The sequence below is a fragment of the Camelus bactrianus genome, chromosome 10 (genome assembly GCF_048773025.1).
Source record: "Camelus bactrianus isolate YW-2024 breed Bactrian camel chromosome 10, ASM4877302v1, whole genome shotgun sequence".
NCBI lineage: Eukaryota > Metazoa > Chordata > Mammalia > Artiodactyla > Camelidae > Camelus > Camelus bactrianus.
The window spans coordinates 44521480-44544668 of NC_133548.1; the positions used below are offsets into that span (position 1 = coordinate 44521480).

Here is a 23189-nt window from a genome sequence, read left to right on the forward strand (position 1 = left end):
ACTGGCAGTGCGCCTCTGTGCCCGGGCTGCCACATTTTCTGGCTAAGATTCACTTCTACCTTGGTCATTTCCAGTCAACGGTCCCTGCGTCTTTTGGGGTCACTTCCTGACAACTTCCCTTTTTCTTCCACTATTTACTGCTTTCTTCCGACAGCGAGTCAAAGGGCAAAGGTCTTTAACAGTTTCTGGAGATGGTGCCGCAGCTGTGCTGCAGCCGGCAGATTGATGCAGGCGGACGTTTGTCTCCTGGGATATCCGGGCCCACGGCCACAGAAAGGAGTTGGAGCAGGGGCTGTTTCCAGGGTTCAGCATGGCAGGGCCTTCGTGTCTCTCAGGAGGGTAAACAATGGCACAAATCACTTCTGTCAAGGGCCTGGACAACAATCAGAAGTCCTTGGCTAGGCTTCTCTCTGAGCCACATTTTCTGGCTAAGAAAGGGGAACTCTCCAGTTTCCTTTTACAGCATATCGTGACCCTGAGGCCCTTGTAGCCACAAAGAGTACTTTGTCATAGGCTGCAGCAGTCTGCACCAGCTAACCTACTACTGAGGGCTTAATGTGCACCCAATTTATAAAACTTAGTTTGAAAGAAGTTTTTGTTGTAAGGCAGAGCAATCCGAATGTCTGTTTACTTAGTGAACAAATATACACAGAGTACCTACTGTGTGCCTGGCCCTGTCCTAGGCTCAGGAGCGTTCAGAATGGGGTCTCCCGCTGATCTGGCTCAGAAATGTTCAAAGGCTCCTGACACTAGTGTCCACTCATTCAGCTTTTTCTGAACCAGTCTGGGGGATGCCTGAGAAGTCACCAGGAAAGCCTTCCCCTGTTTCTTAGTTTTGAGGACCCTCAGGACTTAGTGACCTTGAGATTGTCCTATAGATCTGCAGTTCTCCCTCTCTCATTTCCAGTGAGGTTGGCTTGAGAGATGAGCAGATGCTGAAGGTGCATGAGCCGCATCCATAAATCCATAGAGCAGACCGTGATCACTCCAGTGATCAGATCGGAGTATCAGTCAGATCCCACTTCATGACCAAACGCAATAAAGAGTAGTCCTGTGACATCAGTCTCAGTAATTCCCTTGGTCAGCCAGTTCTCGGCTTGGAGTGAGTGTGGGATTCGGTGATGGTCATTAACTCCCTGTGACCCACCTGGAATTTGCAGTCACAAGCCCTCAGCACTCTTCTTTGTAAGTACAGTTGGTCCTCATCATTTGCAGATTCTGTATCTGTGAATTTGCCAACGCTCTAAAATTTATTTGTAACCCTTGAATCAGTGCTCATGGAGCTTTCACAGTCACTCCCGGACATGCGCAGAAGGATGGAAAATTCAAGTCTCTCGATGTGCACATTCCCGGCTGAGGTCGAACAAGGCAACGCTCTGCCTTCACGTTTCAACTCTCATAATGTAAACAAAGGTCCTTTTTGCGGTCTATTTAGTGCCACGTTTTTCACATTTTTGTGCTTTCTGTTTGGTAATTTTTTTTGTTTAAAATGGTCCCCAAGTGTAGTGTCAAGGTTATGTACTGACCACTTGACAAAAATGTTGTGATCAAAGACTCATAGGAGCTTAACACAGGTGGTGAGGTCTGGGCTGGGGTGGGATTTTGGCACAGGTCCTACTAGTCTCCTCTGTGCATCTACCATTCAGAGACTCTGGGCACCAACTCTAGTTGCCACTTAGCTCTGGATTTTCTGGCCAGAAAGATGGGGCATCACTCACACCAGCCTCTCTTCAGGTGACAGCCACAGATGCAGACAGTGGCCCATTTGGCCTCCTCTCCTATTCCTTGGGTGCCGGACTTGGGGCCTCAGGGCCTCCTCCATTCCGCATCGATGCCCACAGTGGCGACGTGTGCACAACCCGGACCCTGGACCGCGATCAGGGGCCTTCAAGCTTTGACTTCACAGTGACAGCTGTAGATGGGGTGAGTGGGCAGACTGTGGGAGGTTGGGGTGTTGGCTTAGGGCATTCACCAGGGTCATCCAAGCCCCACCTGACTTATGGCTGCATGTCTCACCAGGGAGGCCTCAAGTCCATGGTATATGTGAAGGTGTTTGTGTCAGATGAGAATGACAACCCGCCCCAGTTTTATCCACGGGAGTATGCTGCCAGCCTGAGTGCCCAGAGTACTCCAGGCACAGCTGTGCTGAGGGTGCGTGCCCATGACCCTGACCAGGGGCCCCATGGGCGACTCTCCTATCACATCCTGGCTGGCAATAGCCCACCACTCTTTGCCTTGGATGAGCACTCAGGTGAGGATCCTCCCATTCCCAGGGCTTGCCTCCCCACCTGCCTAAATGCAATCCTGCCTGCCCCCAACCCCAGCCTTCCAGCTCTGTTCTGTTTCCTAATACATCCTCACTTCTGTCCCTCCTCCCAGGGCTGTTGACAGTAGCCTGGCCCTTGGCCAGACGGGCCAACTCTGTGGTGCAGCTGGAGATCGGGGCACAGGATGGAGGTGGCCTGCAGGCAGAGCCCAGTGCCCGAGTCAACATCAGCATCGTGCCTGGAACTCCCCTGCCACCAGTATTTGAGCAACTACAGTATGTCTTTTCTGTGCCAGAAGATGTGGCACCAGGCACCAGTGTGGGCGTAGTCCAGGCACACAACCCCCCAGGTATCACTTATCATTATATCCACCCAGTGCCATACCCAGACACCCAAGCATAGCCGTCGCATATTCCTCATAGATAGTCCCAGTACAAAACACTCTGTTCTGGTCCTCACCACCTTCTTGGGTTGGGCGTGGTGTGGGCACTCTGCTTCATCCCCGGGTACGTGAGTGTCACCCTAGTGCCATGTAGCTTCTCTGCCAACACCTGCCCCTCTCCCTAATACTTTGAAAGGCCCAGTGTGGGCACTGCCTAGCCCTTTGGAGGATCAGAGTCTGGGCCCCAACTCAATAGGTGCCCCCTCATCTCTTTCCTGACTCTTCTCTCCTCTTCCCTAGGTCGCCTGGGGCCTGTGACCCTCGCCCTCTCAGGCGGGGATCCCCGAGGACTCTTCTCCCTAGATGGAGCCACAGGACTGTTACAAACGCTTCGCCCTCTGGACCGGGAGCTGCTGGGACCAGTGCTGGAGCTGGAGGTGCGGGCAGGCAGTGGTGTGCCTCCGGCTTTTGCTGTAGCTCGGGTGCGTGTGCTGCTGGATGATGTGAATGATAACTCCCCTGCCTTCCCTGCGCCTGAAGACACAGTGTTGCTGCCATCAAGCATGGCCCCAGGGACCCCCATCTATACTCTGCGGGCTTTGGACCCCGACTCAGGCATTAACGGTCGGGTCACCTTTACCCTGCTTGCTGGGGGTGGTGGGGCCTTCACTGTGGACCCCACCACAGGCCACGTACGGCTAATGGGACCTCTGGGGCCTCCAGGGGGGCCAGCCCATGAACTGGAGCTGGAAGCCCGGGATGGGGGCTCCCCACCCCGCACCAGCCACTTTCGACTGCGAGTGGTGGTACAGGACTTGGGGACCCGCGGGCTGGCTCCCCACTTCGACAGCCCTACCTACCGTGTGGACCTGCCCTCAGGCACCACCCCTGGAACTCAGGTCCTGCAAGTGCAGGCTCGAGCACCAGATGGGGGCCCTGTCACCTACCATCTTGCAGCAGATGGGCCCAGTAGCCCCTTTGGCCTGGAACCACATAGTGGGTGGCTATGGGTGCGAGCAGCACTGGACCGTGAGGCCCAGGAGTTGTACACACTGAAGGTAATGGCAGTGTCTGGGTCCAAAGCTGAGCTGGGGCAGCAGACAGCCACAGCCACCGTGAGGGTCAGCATCCTCAACCAGAATGACCACAGTCCCCGCTTGTCTGAGGAGCCCACCTTCCTGGCTGTGGCTGAGAACCAGCCCCCAGGGACCAGTGTGGGCCGGGTCTTTGCCACTGACCGAGATTCAGGACCCAATGGACGTCTGACCTACAGCCTGCGACAGCTGTCAGAAGACAGCAAGGCCTTCCGCATCCACCCGCAGACCGGTGAGCACTGGGACCCAAAATCTGAGACTCCATAGCCTCATCCTTAGACTAGTGAATACCCAGACAGGATCCCCAGAGCCCCGCCATGAGGACCAGGACCGAGCCTAGAGTTTTAACTCTGGCATTCCCTCCCACACTCCCAAACCCCAGCCTCTCAGCCACAGACCTCAGGCTCTGCATCCCTAACTACTCCATACATGATCTCTATCTATCCTGCACTCTCAGGAGAGGTGACCACACTGCAAACCCTGGACCGTGAAAAGCAGAGCAGCTACCAGCTCCTGGTGCAGGTGCAGGATGGGGGGAGCCCACCCCGGAGTACCACAGGCACAGTACACATTGCAGTCCTCGACCTCAATGACAACAGTCCCACCTTCCTGCAGGCTTCAGGGGCTGCTGGTGGGGGCCTCCCTATACAGGTACGTGAAGCTGCAGGACCCCGCCCTGAAGTGAGAGGGTGTGTGGGTCTCTGCCTAGAGCTGTAGGTGTAGGTATGAGCAATTGTACCTTGGAACAGGAGTGAGAGCAAAACAGGGGCTCTGCCTGCACATTGGTGAGGGGAACTCATCCTGAGTTGTCTCAAGAACAGAAAGCAGACCACTGTAGGTGAGTTGTATGTTCCCACAGGTACCAGATGGTGCGCCTCCAGGAACACTGGTGACGACTCTGCAGGCCAAGGATCCGGATGAGGGGGAGAATGGAACCATCCTGTACATGCTAACTGGTATGGGAGGTGGAGAGAAGGGAATTGATGGGTGATAACATGCCCTCATGACCTGTCCAGCTCTGGAACCCACGCCCTCCCTGTTCCCTGCCTGTCCCAAGGTCCCGGCTCAGAGCTCTTCTCTCTGCACCCTCACTCAGGGGAGCTGCTCACTGCAGCACCCCTGATCCGGGCGGAACGGCCTCATTATGTACTGACACTCAGTGCTCACGACCAAGGCAGCCCCCCTCGGAGCTCCAGCCTCCAGCTGCTGGTCCAGGTATGGCTGCCCTTCCTCCAGTCTGTCCACTTCTCCTTGGCCACCAATGTGGGCGCCCCTTCTCCAGAGCGCCATCTTCAGAAGTCCTTGAGCCCTCTAGTCAGGCTGTTCTGACCGCCCCTCCTGCTACGCAGCAGGCCAGCCCAGGTTCCCTTTTACATGGGTCCGCCTGATTCTGTCCTCCCTCCCGGGTCCACCACAGGTGCTTCCCTCAGCTCGCTCTGCTGAGCCTCCACCAGATACCTCAGAGCCAGACCCGGCGGCGCCTGTGCCCGTGGTGCTGACCGTGACAGCAACCGAGGGTCTTCGGCCCGGCTCCCTGTTGGGCTCCGTGGCGCCGCCAGAGTCGGCAGAGGTGGGCGCACTCACCTATACTCTGGTGGGCGGCGCCGACCCCGAGGGCACCTTCGCGCTGGATGCGGCCTCCGGGCGCTTGTACCTGGCGCGGCCCCTAGACTTCGAGGCGGGCCCGGCGTGGCGCGCGCTCACAGTGCGAGCCGAGGGGCCGGGAGGCGCGGGCGCGCGGCTGCTGCGGGTGCAGGTGCGCGTACAGGACGAGAATGAGCATGCGCCGGCCTTCGCGCGCGACCCTCTGGCGCTGGCGCTGCCGGAGAACCCCGAGCCCGGCGCCGCGCTGTACACTTTTCGCGCGTCCGACGCCGACGGCCCGGGCCCCAACAGCGACGTGCGCTACCGCCTGCTGCGCCAGGAGCCGCCCGTGCCTGCGCTTCGGCTGGACGCGCGCACCGGGGCGCTCAGCGCACCGCGAGGCCTGGACCGGGAGACCACACCTGCTCTGCTGCTGCTTGTGGAAGCCACCGACCGGCCCGCCAACGCCAGCCGCCGCCGCGCAGCGCGCGTTTCCGCGCGCGTCTTTGTCACGGATGAGAATGACAACGCTCCGGTCTTTGCCTCTCCCTCACGTGTGCGCCTCCCCGAGGATCAGCCGCCTGGGCCCGCGGCGCTGCATGTGGTAGCCCGGGACCCGGACCTGGGCGAGGCCGCACGCGTGTCCTATCGCCTGGCAGCTGGCGGGGACGGCTATTTCCGGCTACACCCCAGCACCGGTGAGTTGGGCCCAGAGGATGGGGGCGAGGACGGTGCTCATGCGGAGAGACTATTGAGGTTTCCTTCCAACCTTCCCGATCTCTCACCTAGGAGCGCTGTCCGTGGTGCGGTCCCTAGACCGCGAGCAGCGAGCTGAGTATGTGCTGACTGTGGTGGCCTCCGACCACGGCTCCCCGCCGCGCTCAGCCACGCAGCTCCTGACTGTCAGTGTCGCCGATGTCAACGATGAGGCACCCGCTTTCCAGCAGCAGGAGTACAGCGTCCTCTTGCGTGAGAACAGCCCTCCTGGCACATCTCTGCTCACTCTGCGGGCAACCGACCCTGACCTGGGTAAGACCTGGGGGGATGAGTTGAGACAGGGATAGACTGGAGTGAGAGATAGTCTGTTTACCCTCTGATCTTCCCCCACGCTGCTCCTCCTCAGGGGCCAATGGGCAAGTGACTTATGGAGGCGTCTCTGGCGAAAGCTTCTCCCTGGACCCAGACACTGGAGTTCTTACAACTCTTCAGGCCCTGGATCGGGAGGAGCAGGAGGAGATCAACCTGACAGGTACACATTGATAGGACCCCAAAAGCTAGAGGTGCTGTAAACACCAGTGTTACATGGGCAGAACCCCCAAAGTACCTTCAAGAAGCTTCCACCTATTACAGCACAGCTTCTGTTACAGTTTTGAATCTTTGGGGGGAGTCAAGAATTTGGCAGAGTGCAAGGTGAACTGACTTCTAGGCTGTCACCACTGTGATCACAGTAACTCTTAAATGCATAATGTCACGGCTCGGCCCTCTAGGAATCCCTCAGATTATGCTGTAGCCATTTAACAGAGGGGCATATTAATACTGAGTACTAGAAAGATTAAATGAATTGCTCAACCTAACATAGCTTGGAAATGGCAGTCAAATCAATGACTTGATCCCAGATCTTTTGTTACCTCATTTAGTGCCTTTTCTGTGACACCGCCACTAATCCAAGCTACATCATGCATGCACCAAGTATGGGAGATGAGAAGAAAAAAAATCTTCTGACACAAGTATATGTATGTGTGCCTGTACATATGTAGGCACCTGTGTGCTTATAGGGTGTGGAGAGATGGACATATTCTGATTTTTGTGTGCACCTGGTAAACACATGTGACCACTATGTGGTGTGGTTTCCTCTGTGGGATGGGAGTAAGCTAGATCTCAGATTTTGCTTCCCAACAGTGTATGCCCGAGATGGGGGCTTGCCTCCACTGTTGACCCATGTGACAGTGCGAGTGGCTGTGGAGGACGAGAATGACCATGCTCCAACCTTTGGGAGTGCCCATCTCTCCCTGGAGGTGCCTGAGGGCCAGGACCCCCAGACCCTTACCACGCTGCGGGCCTCTGACCCAGACGTGGGAGTCAATGGGCAGCTGCAGTACCGCATCCTGGGTGAGAACCTTCCCACACTCGTTTGCCCAGGTCCACTCCCTGTTGGCCTGTTAGACCCACTGCGCCTGGGTCTCCTCTGTCTTCTCTTTACATTTTCCTCTTTTTCTTTCATGCATATATCTGTCTCTGAGTGTCTCTTTCTGTGCCCCTCCAGTTCTTGATCTCCTTTTCGTCTTTTTTTATCTTCCTGTTTCTTTTCTTTTTCTTTCTTGCTTGTTTCTTCCTATAGAGCAGTAGTTCTAAAGCTTTTTAGTCTCAGGAACTCAACATTCTTAACTTTTTAGAACTGTAAAGAACTTTGGCTTACATGACATCAATATTTATTAATAAGATAAAATGTGATATAATAATGTAATAAATACGTTATATATATATTACATACAATATATCAATATTTACCATATTAGATGTTAAACCTGAGAAAGACTTTAAATATCATTGCAGAACAAGCCAATGAAGTGAACTGCTTGTTTATGCATAGGCCCAAGGAAATTTTGGGATTTCAACTCACAATTTAATTTGTTGGACTGTAATGAGGTTGCAAAGATTATAGCAGGTGTAACTGAAGGCAAGCCAGCAAAAACTAAATGAATCTCTGAAAACAATGCATATTTATGCTCTAAACTGTCTACCCAGAGTATTCTAAGAAACATAAGAATGCATAAGCACACATTCCATTAACCATCCAAGGAATGATGTCATCATATGTCATCTGGACTCCATGATACATTTGTGAGTTAATGAGAATGAAAAAGTCAAATAATGTCAGTATTGCTACGAAAATATTTTTGATCTTATGTACTCCTGGAAAGGGTCTCAGGGGAATCCCTGGGGTCCCCAGACCACATTCTGAGACAAGTAGTATCTTTCTTTACCTTCCGTGTTCCTCTTTGTTTCTCTGCCTTTCTCACACTTTTCCTCTTTTCTTTCTCTTTCTCTGTCTCTCTCTTTACTGTTGCCTGTAAATCAACCCCACTCCCATGTTTGTTTATGTGTGCATGCCCTTCTCTGCAGATGGGGACCCCTCAGGAGCCTTTGTCCTAGACCAAGCTTCTGGGGAGTTTGGCACCATGAGGCCACTAGACCGGGAGGTGGAGCCAGCATTCCAGCTGCAGATAGAAGCCCGGGATGGAGGCCAGCCAGCCCTCAGTGCCACTCTGCTTGTGACAGTGACAGTGCTGGATGCCAATGACCATGCCCCAGCCTTCCCTGTGCCTGCTTACTCTGTGGAGGTGCCTGAGGATGCTCCTCCAGGGACCCTGCTGCTGCAGCTACAGGCTCACGATCCTGATGCTGGGGCCAATGGCCGCGTGACCTACTACCTGGGTGCAGGGGCAGCAGGAGCCTTCCTGCTGGAGCCCAGCTCTGGGGAATTGCGCACAGCCGCAGCCCTGGACAGAGAACAGTGTCCCAGTTATGCCTTTACTGTGAACGCAGTGGATGGTGCAGCTGCTGGGCCCCTAAGCACCACAGTGCCTGTCACCATCACCGTGCGTGATGTCAATGACCACGCACCCACCTTTCCCACCAGTCCCCTGAGGCTGCGCCTGCCCCGCCCAGGCTCTAGCCTCAGCACCCCAACCCTGGCTCTGGCCACTTTGCGAGCTGAAGACCGTGATGCTGGTGCCAATGCCTCCATCCTATACCGGCTGGCAGGCACACCACCTCCTGGCACCACTGTGGACTCTTACACTGGTGAAATTCGTGTGGCCCGATCCCCTGTATCCCTGGGCCCCAGAGATCGTGTCCTCTTCATTGTGGCCACCGACCTTGGCCGTCCAGCTCGCTCTGCCACAGGTGTGGTCATTGTTGGGCTGCAGGGGGAGTCTGAGCGTGGACCCCGCTTTCCCCGGGCTAGTAGTGAAGCCATGCTCCGTGAGAATGCACCCCCAGGTGGGTCCCCAGTCATGTCTCCCAGCTTTGTATCCCTGGATGGGCTGGGGTTACTCACTAAAAATGGTCCCCAGACTCCGTCAGTCTAGCACTCACAGTCTGATACAATCCTCTCTGCAGGGACTCCCATTGTCTCCCCTAAGGCTGTCCATGCGGGAGGCTCAAGTGGACCCATCACCTACAGCATCCTCAGTGGGAATGAGAAAGGGACATTCTCCATCCAGCCTAGTACAGGTAAGGGGCAGGAGCAGGGGGCTCTGTGAGGGGACAGGCTTCTGGGGAGCTTCTCTTTGGGCTCAAGGAGACTCTGGTTGGGGAGAGGCTGCCCCTGAGTAAAGGGCCTCAGAGAGGGAGGCTCTAGGGCAAGGGAGGGGTTGTCAGTGATGCATTCTGCCTCCCCCAGGAGCCATGACAGTTCGCTCAGCCGAGGGGCTGGACTTTGAGGCAAGCCCACGGCTGCGACTGGTGCTGCAGGCGGAGAGTGGAGGAGCCTTTGCTTTCTCCGTGCTGACCCTAACCCTGCAAGATGCCAATGACAATGCTCCCCGCTTCCTGCGGCCCCACTACGTGGCCTTTCTGCCCGAGTCCAGGCCTTTGGAGGGACCCCTGCTGCAGGTGTGGGATGTGATGGGAAGATGGGGGACAGGGCTGGCTGGGCAGACTTTGTCTGTGGCCAGCCTAGTGCCAGCAGCCTCCTCCTCCCACCAGGTGGAGGCAGATGACCTGGATCAAGGCCCCAGTGGACAGATCTCCTACAGTCTGGCTGCATCCCAACCAGCTCGGGGATTGTTCCATGTAGACTCAGCCACGGGCACTATCACTACCACAGCTATCCTGGACCGTGAGATCTGGGCCGAAACACGGTGAGGCTTGGCTCTGCAGACCCTGAGACCCCACCCTGGGTCTATCCAGTTTCAGGTCCTGCACTGAATCCCCCTCAATCCCTAGACCACATCCTGAGTCCCCCACCCACTAGCCTGTCCTGAGTCCTCTTATCCCTGCCCAGGGTTCTCCCATGAGGTCCCACCACCTGACTGTGCTCTATGTCCAGGCTTGTACTGATGGCCACAGACAGAGGAAGCCCAGCCCTGGTGGGCTCAGCTACCCTGACAGTGATGGTCATCGACACCAATGACAACAGCCCCACCATTCCCCAGCCCTGGGAGCTCCGAGTGTCAGAAGGTGAGGGCCCGGCAAAGTGAGAGGTACAAAGGGTGGTAGAGTGGTACAGTTTCCCACTCTGGGGCTCCAGGACTGTCTGGGACCCTGCCAAACACACTTGTGCTGTGTATTGCAGATGCGCTATTGGGCTCAGAGATTGCACAGGTAACAGGGAATGACGTGGACTCAGGACCAGTGCTGTGGTATGTGCTGAGCCCATCTGGACCCCAGGATCCCTTCAGTGTAGGCCGCTATGGAGGCCGCCTCTCCCTCACGGGCCCCCTGGATTTCGAGCAGCGTGACCGCTACCACCTGCAGCTGTTGGCACATGACGGGCCTCATGAAGGCCGTGCCAACCTCACGGTGCTTGTGGAGGATGTCAATGACAATGCACCTGCCTTCTCCCAGAGCCTCTACCAGGTACCAGTGCCCCTGGATGTCTCCCCCCGGGCCAGGATGTTCAGACAGGCAGAAAGTGATGAGGCTAGAAGGGTCTGGGGAGGGCTGGATGTTGGAACTGATCTGGGGGTGCAGCTCTGAGGACAGAAGGGTCCCATCTCAACCCAGCCTTCCAAGCCCTGAAACTGTGTCCAGGTTCATCCTGAGCCCAGAAATGGGAGAAGGTGGACAACACACATACTAAAGGGTATGGACTCCAAGCTGGAATGGATGCCAAGTAGAGCTCTTGGGACCAAGCTCCAGAACATGGGCTGAGTGAGCAGCAGGGCATCTGGGAAACTTGGCCATAAACACTTGTCCTCACCCCTCAGGTGATGCTGCTTGAGCACACACCCCCAGGCAGTGCCATTCTCTCCGTCTCTGCCACTGACCGGGACTCAGGTGTCAATGGTCACGTCTCCTACCACCTGGCTTCCCCTGCTGAGGGCTTCAGTGTTGACCCCAACAACGGTGCGTCCTTCCCTTATGCTGGAGTGTGTTCGGCTGTATTTTGGCCTTATTCGTAAAATTTCTTGCCTAAACTCTTGACTCCTGGATCTCTGACCCAGGGAGGACATTTTCCCCCTTTGTCTCTATGTTAAACACAGTCCTGACTGTGTGTCTAGAGGCCACTCCCTGAAGCCTGGAGGCCATTCCATCATCTCCCAACATACCAGGAGTTGGGAGTCTGACTTCCAACGCCAATTCCTAGTCCCCGAAGGGTCCCTCTGCTCACCCACAGCCTCTGCTGACTATATATTTCTCTCCATTCCCTTCTCATCTCAGGGACCTTGTTCACAACAGTGGGAACATTGGCCTTGGGTCATGAAGGGCCAGGAGTGGTGGATGTGGTGCTGGAAGCACGAGATCATGGGATGCCGAGCCGGACAGCACAAGCCACAGTGCATGTGCAGCTGCAGGACCAGAATGACCATGCCCCGAGCTTCACACTGCCACACTACCGTGTGGCTGTGACTGAGGATCTGGCCCCTGGTTCCACCCTGCTCACCCTGGAGGCCACAGATGCTGATGGAAGTCGCACCCACACCACTGTGGACTACAGCATTGTCAGTGGCAACCGGGGCCGAGTCTTCCAGCTGGAACCCCGGCTGGCTGAGGCTGGGGAGAGTGGTGGACTAGGCCCCCAGGCACTGGGCTGCCTGGTGTTGCTTGAGCCTCTAGACTTTGAAAGCCTAACCCAGTACAATCTAACTGTGGCTGCAGCTGACCGGGGGCAGCCACCTCGCAGCTCAACTGTGCCGGTCACCGTCACCGTGCTGGATGTCAATGACAACCCACCTGTCTTCACCCGCTCATCCTACCGCGTGGCAGTACCCGAGGACACGCCCATTGGAGCCGAGCTGCTGCAGGTGGAGGCCTCTGACGCTGACCCAGGCCCTCACGGCCTGGTGCGTTTCACCCTCAGCTCAGGCGACCCTTTGGGGCTCTTTGAGCTGGATGAAAGCTCGGGCGACTTGCGACTGGCCCGCCCCTTGGACTGTGAGACCCAGGCTCGACATCAGCTTGTCGTGCAGGCTGCCGACCCTGCCGGGGCACACTTTGCTCTGGCACCAGTGACCATCGAGGTCCAGGATGTGAATGACCATGGCCCGGCTTTCCCGTTGAGCTTGCTCAGCACCAGCCTCGTGGAGAACCAGCCTCCAGGCACTCTTGTGACCACGCTGCATGCTATTGATGGGGACGCTGGGGCTTTCGGGAGGCTCCACTACAGCCTGCTGGAGGCTGGGCCAGGGCCTGAGGGTCATGAGGCGTTTGCACTGAACAGCTCAACAGGGGAGTTGAGGGCACGAGTGGCCTTTGACTACGAGCACACAGGAAGCTTCCAGTTGCTGGTGGGTGCTACCGATGCTGGGAATCTGTCAGCCTCAGTCACCGTGTCAGTGCTGGTGACTGGCGAGGATGAGTATGATCCAGTATTTCTGGCTCCAGCTTTCCACTTCCAAGTGCCAGAAGGTGCCAGGCGTGGCCACAGCCTGGGTAACGTGCAGGCCACAGATGAGGATGGAGGTGCTGATGGCCTGGTGCTCTATTCCCTTGCCACCTCTTCCCCCTATTTTGGTATCAACCAGACTACAGGTGCCCTATACCTGCGGGTGGACAGCCGGGCACCAGGCAGTGGAACGGGCACCTCTGGGAGTGGGGGCCGGACCCGGCGAGAGGCACCACGGGAGCTGAGGCTGGAGGTGGTGGCACGGGGGCCTCTGCCTGGTTCCCGGAGTGCCACGGTGCCTGTGACTGTGGACATCACCCACACTGCGCTGGGCCTGGCACCTGACCTCAACCTGCTATTGGTGGGGGCTGTGGCGGCCTCCCTGGGAGTCGTGGTGGTGCTTGCACTGGCAGCCCTGGTGCTCGGGCTGGTGCGGGCCCGTAACCGCAAGGCTGAGGCAGCGCCTGGCCCGATGTCACAGGCAGCACCCCTGGCCAGTGGCTCCCTGCAGAAGCTGGGCCGAGAGCCCCCCAGCCCACCGCCCTCAGAGCACCTGTATCACCAGACTCTCCCCAGCTACGGTGGGCCAGGAGCTGGAGGACCCTACCCCCGTGGTGGCTCCCTAGACCCTTCACACTCAAGTGGCCGAGGCTCAGCAGAGGCTGCAGAGGATGACGAGATCCGCATGATCAACGAGTTCCCGCGTGTGGCCAGTGTGGCCTCCTCGCTGGCTGCCCGTGGCCCGGACTCCGGCATCCAGCAGGATGCAGATGGACTGAGTGACACATCCTGCGAGCCACCTGCCCCTGACACCTGGTATAAGGGCCGCAAGGCAGGGCTGCTGCTGCCGGGCACAGGAGCCACTCTGTACCGAGAAGAGGGCCCCCCAGCCACTGCCACAGCCTTCTTGGGCGGCTGTGGGCTAAGCCCCGCACCCACTGGGGACTATGGCTTTCCAGCAGATGGCAAGCCATGTGTGGCAGGTGCGCTGACGGCCATTGTGGCCGGTGAGGAGGAGCTCCGTGGCAGCTATAACTGGGACTACCTGCTGAGCTGGTGCCCTCAGTTCCAGCCGCTGGCCAGCGTCTTCACAGAGATCGCCCGGCTCAAGGATGAAGCTCGGCCGTGTCCCCCGGCTCCCCGTATTGACCCACCACCCCTCATCACTGCTGTGGCCCACCCAGGAGCCAAGTCTGTGCCCCCCAAGCCGGCCAGCACGGCTGCAACTCGGGCCATCTTCCCACCGGCCTCTCACCGCTCCCCAATCAGCCACGAGGGTTCCCTGTCCTCAGCTGCCATGTCCCCCAGCTTCTCCCCCTCACTGTCTCCTCTGGCTGCTCGCTCACCTGTTGTCTCACCATTTGGGGTGGCCCAGGGCCCCTCAGCCTCAGCACTCAGTGCAGAGTCCGGCCTGGAGCCACCCGATGACACAGAGCTGCACATCTAGCTGTGGCCCAGGCTGGGCCCCGACCTGGGATGCGCACAGTGTCCTCAATGCAGGCCCCATCTGAGCCTGCCCTGGGCAGCCTCAGACCACGATTGGCCACAGGGGAGGCCGGCTCCCCATCCCAAAGTCCTCCAGCGGGGGCGGGTCTCATGTCTTACCCTGGCCCTGTCAGAGTACCAGCATCACGAGGCCCTATTGGGCACTGACCTGTGGCCAGGTCCAATGTGGGGAGGAAGATGAAGGAGGCAGCAGCCCTGGGGTCTCCTCAGTGAGGGTTTCTTGCCCTGTGCCAGCACCCTGAGATGGAGCTGAGACTTTATTTATTGGGGGGTAGGGGGATGGGGGCAGTCCCTCCAATCTGTTTGGGCCCAGCTCCTTTGGGTTCCAATGACACCCCTGCCCCTGCCCAGAACCAAGTGCCAATTCTCACTCTGGAGCCTTAATAAACTGCAGTTTGTATCCAGTGTCCAGCTCTCTTCTGTGGGGGGCCATAGGAATGGGGGGAGGGGTGACAGGAGGGCACTTGGCACATTGTGGACACCTCAGGAGGCACAGGAGGGTGCTGGACATAGGGGCATCTAGGGTGGGGGTAGGTGGGGATGGCACTGACAGCCCGGGCCTAGCCTGAGGCTGACTATCACTTCTCTCTGCAGTCGCCCTTTCCCTCCAGCATGGACAGGAGGCCAGGAGAAGGCAGACAGCAGGGGCTTGTGGCAATGAACTAGAGAGAGACTAGAGAGAGACTGGCAGGGTGGGGAGAGATCTTGGAGATGACCAGCCTCTAGGTTTGAGGCTCTTCAAGGAGGTGGGGGTGGATACAAGAGCAGCCAAGTGGTTTACTCGTTTTTCTTGGGGCCACTATATATCCTCATGTTATAAGAACTCACATTTGTTGAGCCTTTGCCATATGGGGCCCTTTACTGAAAGGTTTGCCTGCTTTTATCTTTGTAAATATTCACCGCAACCCTACAAGGCAGAGCACTTTTAACATAATGGTCTCCGTATTCTACATGAAGAAACCTAGGCTCCGAGACGTTAAGTGACTTTCCTTATGTCATACAGAGTAAGAACCCGGGTCTGTGGGTCTGTGGGCCTCCAGAGCTCCTTTCTTAAGCACCTCCTTCACCGTGGTGAGTCCTGGATTCTGGCAGCAGGTCGGGAGCCCTGGGTTAACCCAGTGCTTGACAGGCCCCACCCCTTACCCAGCATTCAGAACCACCCATTCGAGGGAGGAGCTAGCACCGTCACTAGTTTCTAGGCCGAGAGCGGTGGTGGTGGTGGAGCTCACGTGACCTATCACATGACAGCGGATCTGCAGAAAGGCAGAATGGGACCCCGAGTCTGGTGAGAATCTAGGGGCCCCCCAGAGAAGGGAATCACATTGGAGGGAGTGTATGGTGGAGGGTGGGAACAGTCCAGCTCCTGCTGAAACCCACGTGCTGCCCCTACAGCCTCCTAGGGCTCCTTGCCCTCTTTGTTGCCGGCAAATGCAGTTACAACCCGGAGCCTGACCAGCAGCGGACGTGAGTTGACTTAGCACTGACTGCCTCCTTCCCCATGGCTTGTCCTGCACCCACTATCCTGGTTCTAGCCTCCCTCACCCCCTTACCGGTTCCTGGTACCCACTGCCTGGTCTCATCCCCAGATTTCCAGGCTTAGTACCCGATCACCCACCTCCTGTGATCCATATCTATTTGTAGCATCCTCCCAAGTCTAAAGTTGAACATTCAATGACCAATATCTCCTATCACCACGCTAACAATGGCCATGTTCCTGACCCTGACCCTGCAGGCTGCCCCCAGGCTGGGTGTCCCTGGGCCGTGCGGACCCTGAGGAAGAGCTGAGTCTCACGTTTGCCCTGAGACAGCAGAACCTGGACAGACTGTCCAAGCTGGTGCAGGCTGTGTCGGATCCTGGCTCTCCTCTCTACGGTGCCTGTTGGGATGGGGGGCGGGATGTGGGATGCGGTGGAAGGACATAGGGCTGGGCTGAGCACGGAACGGTGCAGATCACATCAAGGACATGCTCTTGGTGTCCGTCAAGAGGATGATCTAGGGCAGATGAACGGCAGTGGCTCTCATTGAACAGTTTCTGAATAGAAAAGTGAATCGAAACTAGACTGTCCAAAAACAACTCACATCTTTTCCTACAAAACTTTCCACTTGTGGTCATCAGGCTGAAAAACTGAAAGTGGATATGGTTGAGAGCACAGGCTTGATGATCAGATCTGTATTCAAATTCTGACTCTACTTTTAACCAGCTACCTGACAAAGGGTGAAGTAGCGTCTAGTACATCTAAGTGCCCATTACCTCAAATTCCTCCCCCCACCTTCAAACTTCCTCCCATTTACTCCTCCATTCAGACACTAAGGCTGCCAGTTCCAACTCTGAAACAGCCTTTGGAGTAGGCCACTTCTTACCATTCCCTGTTGCCACCAACTCAGCAGTTTACTGCCTCACCTGAACTGCTGCCCAGCCCCTTAACTGCTCTGCAGTCCCCTCTCCTCCAGCCCCTTCCTACAAGCCCTTCATGATAGGGGCAGGGGTGGTGTGTGTGTGAGGAGGGTAGTCTAAGATTCATCCAGGAGGGGTGTGTGTGGCTCCATGTAGGAAAACAGCGACTCACTATCATGTTACGCTTAAAATCAACCAGTGTGATTTAAACTAGACGTCATTTTACAATTGGCTTAAAAAGTTTTGGAAACTTTTATCAGAAACAAACTGAAAATGAACATTTTAAATCTATTAGCCTCATTCGCCTTTCACGATCATGGCAATGCATGCTCTGGTGCAGCATTTGCCACCTACTGGCCTTTAGGATAAATTCATATTCCCCCAAATTTAGCCTGTACCTGCACAGCCTGCCTTTTCACTAGAAGGTTCTCACTCATCCCTCAAGACCCTGTTCCAGTTTTCCTGTGAAGTCCCAATGTCTCCTGGTTGAAGTCCAAAAAAGGGTAACTTGGAAAAGCAGTGAATGAAGACAAGAGCCTCTACTGAATCCCTGCAGGAAAGTACCTGACCCTAGAGGATGTGGCTGAACTGGTCCGGCCATCACCACTGACCCTCCACACGGTCCAAAAATGGCTTTTGGCAGCTGGAGCCCGGAACTGCCAGTCAGTGACCACACAGGACTTTCTGACTTGCTGGCTGAGTGTCCGGTGAGAGGGAGTGATTGTTCGTGGAGGGAACCAATCATCCCATCAAGGAGATTAGTTCCCCGCAGTGGGAGGGAGCTGAGAGCTTGCTTGGTGCTATGGGTAAAAGATAACGTGTGGGGAGGTAATGACTAACTGCCTAGTGATGCTCAGGCAGCCTCCTCTGCCACATTCCATGCTTTCTGACCTCTGTTCTCTGATCTCTGACCTCCAGGCAGGCAGAGCTGCTGCTCTCTGGGGCTGAGTTTCATCGCTATGTGGGGGGACCTGCAGAGACCCATGCTGTAAGGTCTCCACGTCCCTATCAACTTCCGAAGGCCTTGGTCTCCCATGTGGACTTTGGTAACACCCAATGGGGTTGGTGGGGATTGGGGCAGGCAGAGCCAGGGACAAGAGAGGTTTAGATGCCATGGGGGGAGGGGGTAAGAGAGGGGTCAGTGGTAAAGTGGGCATTGGAATCTAAAAGATCTCCTCAAGCCTGACTCCTCCCCACAGTGGGAGGGCTGCACCGCTTTCCCCCCACATCAACCCTGAGGCAACGCTCCGAGCCACAGGTGCCAGGGACTGTAGGCCTGCACCTGGGGGTGACCCCGTCCGTGATCCGTGAGCGGTACAACTTGACAGCACAAGACGTGGGCTCAGGCACAACCAACAACAGCCAAGCCTGTGCCCAGGTGAGCCATGCAGAGAGCCTCAGGGTTCATACCACCTCCCCAAGTGCCTGACCAGCCTGGGGCTGGCTCTCTAACTAGCCCCTGGGCTCTCATCCCAAATCCTGTGATCGGTCAGTATCCACTGACCTGATCCCTGGGGCTGTGTCCTCTGACCCATGATATCTCTGACTTCCTCCATAGTTTCTGGAGCAGTATTTCCATGAGTCGGACCTGGCTGAGTTCATGCATCTCTTTGGTGGGAACTTTGCCCACCAGGTATCAGTTGCTCGTGTGGTCGGACAACAGCGCCGGGGCCGGGCCGGCATCGAGGCCAGCCTAGATGTGGAGTACCTGATGAGTGCTGGGGCCAACATCTCCACCTGGGTCTACAGTAACCCTGGTACTGCCAAGGGGACTGTTTGGTGGGGATGGGGTGGGGTGAGTGGTGATCTTTGCTTCCCCAAGGGAATCCCATGAGCTAGAGGGAGATCCTGACAACCCCCTAAATGACTGCCCTTGTGCCCTTCCCTCCAAAAACATCCAGGCCGGCATGAGTCACAGGAGCCCTTCCTGCAGTGGCTCCTGCTGCTCAGTAATGAGTCAGCCCTGCCATATGTGCACACTGTGAGTTATGGAGATGACGAGGACTCCCTCAGCAGCGCCTACATCCAGCGGGTCAACACCGAGTTCATGAAGGCTGCTGCTCGGGGTCTCACCCTGCTCTTTGCCTCAGGTGACCTCCTACTCTAAACTGAGACCTCCTTCCACCCACACCCACCCAACATGAGAACTCTGACCCCACAGTGGCTCCTGAACCTGATCTCTGACTCATAATCTGAACTCAACAGGGACCACTGACCTGACCTCTAAACTCTGACCTCTTGCAGTAATGACTGACACTCGAACTTCCTCTCTGACATCTGAACCCACATTCAAGCTTTGACCAATTTAATGGGAGTGCTAAACTTGGTCTCTCCCTCAGGTGACAGTGGGGCTGGGTGTTGGTCTGTCTCTGGAAGACACCAGTTCCGTCCCAGCTTCCCTGCCTCCAGGTAAGCACCCCTGCCCACCACTTACCTGTGACCACCAATCTTTCATCTGTGCCCTCATGATCTGGAACCTTTGCCTTGGCCCCACCAGGTCCTCCTGTGGCTCAGTCCTCAGCTTTACCTGCTCTGGTTCCTGCACTCCCTTCTTCCTGTAGGTCCCAGGCCCTGAGTCTCCTGAGTAGGACACAGTTCCTCTTCCTCGGTCCCCAGGCATTTTAGTGGAAGACTTAGTGGGTGTTCTGTGGGGAAAAGTGTGCACAGTCATTGAAGGCCATGCCTTGAGGGCTCAAAACTCTCAGTCATCCCCTTCTACATGCTTCCCCAACAGTCCAGCCCCTCCAGCAAGACCCAGGCCACACTCACCTATCCCCATACATTTTGGAGGTGTCCTTTGGACCCTTACAATCTGAGCGCTGTCTTCTGCCCTCAGCCCCTATGTCACCACAGTAGGAGGCACATCCTTCCAGAATCCTTTCCGAGTCACAAATGAGATTGTTGACTATATCAGTGGTGGCGGCTTCAGCAATGTGTTCCCACAGCCTTCTTACCAGGTACGTGTATGTTTTTGTGGATGAAGGGGGGACTGTTGGGAGCCTCAGTTCAGCAGACAGTACTCACTCAACAATGCCTTTCAGGAAGAAGCTGTAGCCTGGTACCTGAGCTCCAGTCCCCACTTGCCACCATCCAGTTACTTCAATGCCAGTGGCCGTGCCTACCCAGATGTGGCTGCACTCTCTGATGGCTACTGGGTGGTTAGCAACCACGTGCCCATTCCATGGGTGTCTGGCACCTCGGTGAGAACTCCTACCTCAGGTTCTACCTGCAAGACCTTGCACCCAGAACCCCTGACTCCTCGGAGACCTCTGATCCTTCCAAATATCCCTCCCAAAAAGTCTGAACCCTTGACCTCTACTTGCACCTTCACCTTTGCAGGCCTCTACTCCAGTGTTTGGGGGAATCCTATCCCTGATAAATGAGCACAGACTCCTCAGAGGCCACCCTGCTCTTGGCTTTCTCAACCCAAGGCTCTACCAGCAGCGTGGGACAGGACTGTTTGATGTGAGTGTGGAAGGGAAGGGTGTAGATGTTTTCATAAGTGAATGGTGAGTGCAAAGATGAACTTGAGGTCAATTCTGATGGGGTGGGACAGCCTCTGGAATGTGACTACAGGGCGAGGGCCTGCAGTCTGTTAGTACTGGTACCAGCAGACCCAAGTCTGATGCCCACCTCCACTCCCCTTCCTAGGTAACCCATGGCTGCCATGCATCCTGTCTGAATGAAGAGGTGGAGGGTCAAGGTTTCTGCTCTGGCCCTGGCTGGGATCCAGTGACAGGCTGGGGAACACCCAACTTCCCAGCTCTACTGAAGACACTCATCGACCCTTGACCCTTTCCTGCTAGGAGAGGGGGTCTGTCCCCTGCCCCACAGCTGGTGGCTCGATTCCTTATTCTGCACTATTGGAAGTCCTGTTGAACCCTCAACTGTTGACTGCCACTGACAGCTTATCTCCCTAACCTCGAAACGCTTTGAGCTTGATTTGACTGCCAACCCGGCCTGCCCCATCATACTCAGGTCCCCCTACTCCTGCCCCAGGTTCCTCTACAAGATGCTATAACCAGCACTGTTTGGGACTCTCCCCTGCAGACTCCACCCCCCATCTTCTTTCTCTTGTCAACCAGGCTTTTCTAAAGGATTGTCTACCCTGTCTGGGTACACTATTTCACTTCATCTTCACTCCTTAATTCATTGCTGTGAGGTTTGCTCTGATTTTTCACTCTTTCCTCTCCTGACATGGAGAAACAAAGGCCTCCCTGCTGCTTCATCCTGTGCACACTTCCCAATCTTTGCTTTATGGGCTTTCTATCATAGTTGCCTACTCCCTCTCGAGACTTCCTTAGCTTCAGGACTTAACTTCTCTGGCCACTTCCTCTTCCTCCCCCATTCCCTCTTTCCTCCTTCTCTTTCTCTGCTTCCTTATTGAATGTTGGTGTATTTCATTGCTCCATCCTTAGTCTTTTGCTCTTCTCACTCTACTCATTGTCCGTTGGAACAAATCAATCACTGGCATCCACAGCCATCACCATCTCATTAAAATCAGACTTTCTGTTCAACAGTGATTAATACCTTAAAAGCCAGATGTGTGATGCTCAATACTTCATCTTTCTTCTTCCCAGTCCCAAACTCTTCTCTATGTTTCTTCCAACCAAGCCAGAAACCTAAAGTGCCATCCTAGATTCCCATTTCCTTCACCTCCTTCCATCATCACCTTCAATCAACAAGTCCTACTGACTTGACCTCTTCAGTATATCTTTATCAATCCACAAGTCTTGCCAATTATATTTCCCACGTATATCTAGAACCCATCTGTTTCTCTCCACCTCTACTGCTACATTAGCTCTGACTCATATTCTCTTCTGAATTGTGAGGGCCCTTTCGAGATGTGTCCTTACTTCCCATCCTTCCCTAAACCACCTACCAGAGTAAGATGCAAATTCCATGAGGTCATTTACTTGATTAAGATTCTTCAAAGATTACTGGATCTGGTCTGGGCTTTTTATCGACTCATAAACCTAATCCCTTCCTTGCTATTTGTTCCTGAGTAACAAATTGTTTATGCTTCCCTGCTCTCCCCACACACATTTTCACTTTTGCTCAAGCTGTTCTGTGCCCTTAACACTCTCCCTGGCTCCCTTTGCCTGGCTGATTTCCAGGATTCTTTCAAGACTCAGCTCAGAAATCACCTTTTCTTGTGAACCTTTTGGCTCCCTGAAGCTAGCTGATTTCAGTATAGCAGAAAAATTCTGGATTTTTGAAACCAAATCAGTTTGATTCTTGGTTCTGATAAAGACTGGAAAAGAGCCCTGGACAAGTAAATTCATCTCTCTGAGCCTTTTCCCTCACCTGTTAAGTGAGGATATTGATACCTGCCTCTCATAATATTAAGGGAATCATTAAATGGAATAAAATTGATAGAATGCCTGACTCAGAAGTAGGCAGCAGCCGTTAGTTCCATTCCTCCCTTGCCTGCACACTTTGTGTCTACCTCCAGTATTGTAACTCCCACATATTGTCAAAATTGCCAGTTTACCTGTTTGCCTTCCTTTCCAAGACCGTTGGTGCCTAGAGGACTAGAATCTTGTCCTACTAGAACTCTGCGTTCAGAGGCCCTAGCTCAGGACTGGCAAATAGGAATTAAATAAATGTTTGCTGCATTGAAAACCCCACTCTTTCACTAGATGTGATTTTTGCATATGTTGTTTACTCAGGCTGAAAGACAGTCAGTTGTCTGTATCCTCAGGGTGCATATCCACTGATTCAACCAATCACGAACTGAAGATATTTAGGGGAAAAAAAACCCCGAAAAGTTATGAGAAACAAATTTACCACCCACCAGCAACTATTTGCATAGCGTTTACATTGCATTAGGTATTATAAGTAATCTAGAGATGATTTAAAGTATACAGTGCAAATACTATGCCATTTTATATAAGGGACTTGAGCATCCAATCCGCAGATTTGGGTATCCAGTGGGGTCCTAGAACCATTCCTGCCCACTCCTCGCCACCTACACAGAGGGTGGACTCTACCTCCCTCCCCATCTACAGCAGCAGTGTGCGAGCTCTTCTGATGCCCTCACTTTGTGCAGCTGGCGGGGAGAGGAGCTTTCCAATTCTACTACAAACCCTTAACAGGCTGAATAAGGGAACTAGAAAGGATGCAGATTAACAGGCAACCAGTGTTGGAGAGGTGTCAGGGCGAGGAGCCCCAAAGCAGGGACTTCAGGCGTCAGGCTGGGTGAGGGGGTCCCAGACTCACAGAATAGAGTCCTCGACATTCATGGGCCCCCAGCCCAGCGGAACCGCCTCAGTACGGCGGGGTGGGAGGTGAAATGTCCGCGCTACCGCGATTGTCCTACGCTCGGTCTCCGCCCTTGGGCCTTTGTCATCTAGCGGGCTGATAGGCAGCGAAAAGAGGCGGGAAGCCTAAAGGAGGAGCGAACATG

The 23189-nt window shown here is 55.2% G+C and overlaps 2 protein-coding genes across 2 annotated transcripts in view; both read left to right on the forward strand.

The window, feature by feature from the left end:
* Window positions 1–14538, forward strand: part of DCHS1 (dachsous cadherin-related 1) — a 33633-nt gene extending 19095 nt beyond the window's left edge. Inside the window, exons 3-21 of the mRNA XM_074372474.1 lie at window positions 1735–1923; window positions 2020–2251; window positions 2380–2616; window positions 2950–3975; window positions 4201–4394; window positions 4603–4699; window positions 4801–4958; window positions 5161–6025; window positions 6117–6356; window positions 6451–6576; window positions 7227–7436; window positions 8451–9329; window positions 9450–9563; window positions 9733–9944; window positions 10038–10192; window positions 10381–10511; window positions 10627–10910; window positions 11261–11399; window positions 11715–14538. Of these exons, the coding sequence (XP_074228575.1) occupies window positions 1735–1923; window positions 2020–2251; window positions 2380–2616; window positions 2950–3975; window positions 4201–4394; window positions 4603–4699; window positions 4801–4958; window positions 5161–6025; window positions 6117–6356; window positions 6451–6576; window positions 7227–7436; window positions 8451–9329; window positions 9450–9563; window positions 9733–9944; window positions 10038–10192; window positions 10381–10511; window positions 10627–10910; window positions 11261–11399; window positions 11715–14326 (8100 nt within the window). The 3' untranslated portion in view covers window positions 14327–14538. The remainder of the gene's footprint in view (window positions 1–1734; window positions 1924–2019; window positions 2252–2379; window positions 2617–2949; window positions 3976–4200; window positions 4395–4602; window positions 4700–4800; window positions 4959–5160; window positions 6026–6116; window positions 6357–6450; window positions 6577–7226; window positions 7437–8450; window positions 9330–9449; window positions 9564–9732; window positions 9945–10037; window positions 10193–10380; window positions 10512–10626; window positions 10911–11260; window positions 11400–11714) is intronic.
* A 1047-nt stretch (window positions 14539–15585) lies between these two features.
* Window positions 15586–22410, forward strand: TPP1 (tripeptidyl peptidase 1). The gene is made up of 13 exons (XM_074372475.1): window positions 15586–15670; window positions 15778–15849; window positions 16118–16257; window positions 17337–17487; window positions 17699–17826; window positions 17980–18158; window positions 18339–18537; window positions 18682–18870; window positions 19120–19189; window positions 19617–19737; window positions 19822–19980; window positions 20120–20245; window positions 20432–22410. Exons 1-13 carry the CDS (start codon window positions 15627–15629, stop codon window positions 20570–20572), a joined length of 1719 nt encoding a protein of 572 aa, XP_074228576.1. The 5' UTR covers window positions 15586–15626; the 3' UTR covers window positions 20573–22410.
* Window positions 22411–23189: the final 779 nt, after the last annotated feature.

Coding starts and splice junctions, on each gene's coding strand:
- TPP1 (XM_074372475.1), top strand. CDS start 15,627: ATGACAGCGGATCTGCAGAAAGGCAGAATGGGACCCCGAGTCTG. Junction 17,827..17,979: donor GGTCTCCCATGTGGACTTTG/GTAACACCCAAT, acceptor TCCTCCCCACAG/TGGGAGGGCTGCACCGCTTT. Junction 18,538..18,681: donor CTGGGTCTACAGTAACCCTG/GTACTGCCAAGG, acceptor AAAAACATCCAG/GCCGGCATGAGTCACAGGAG.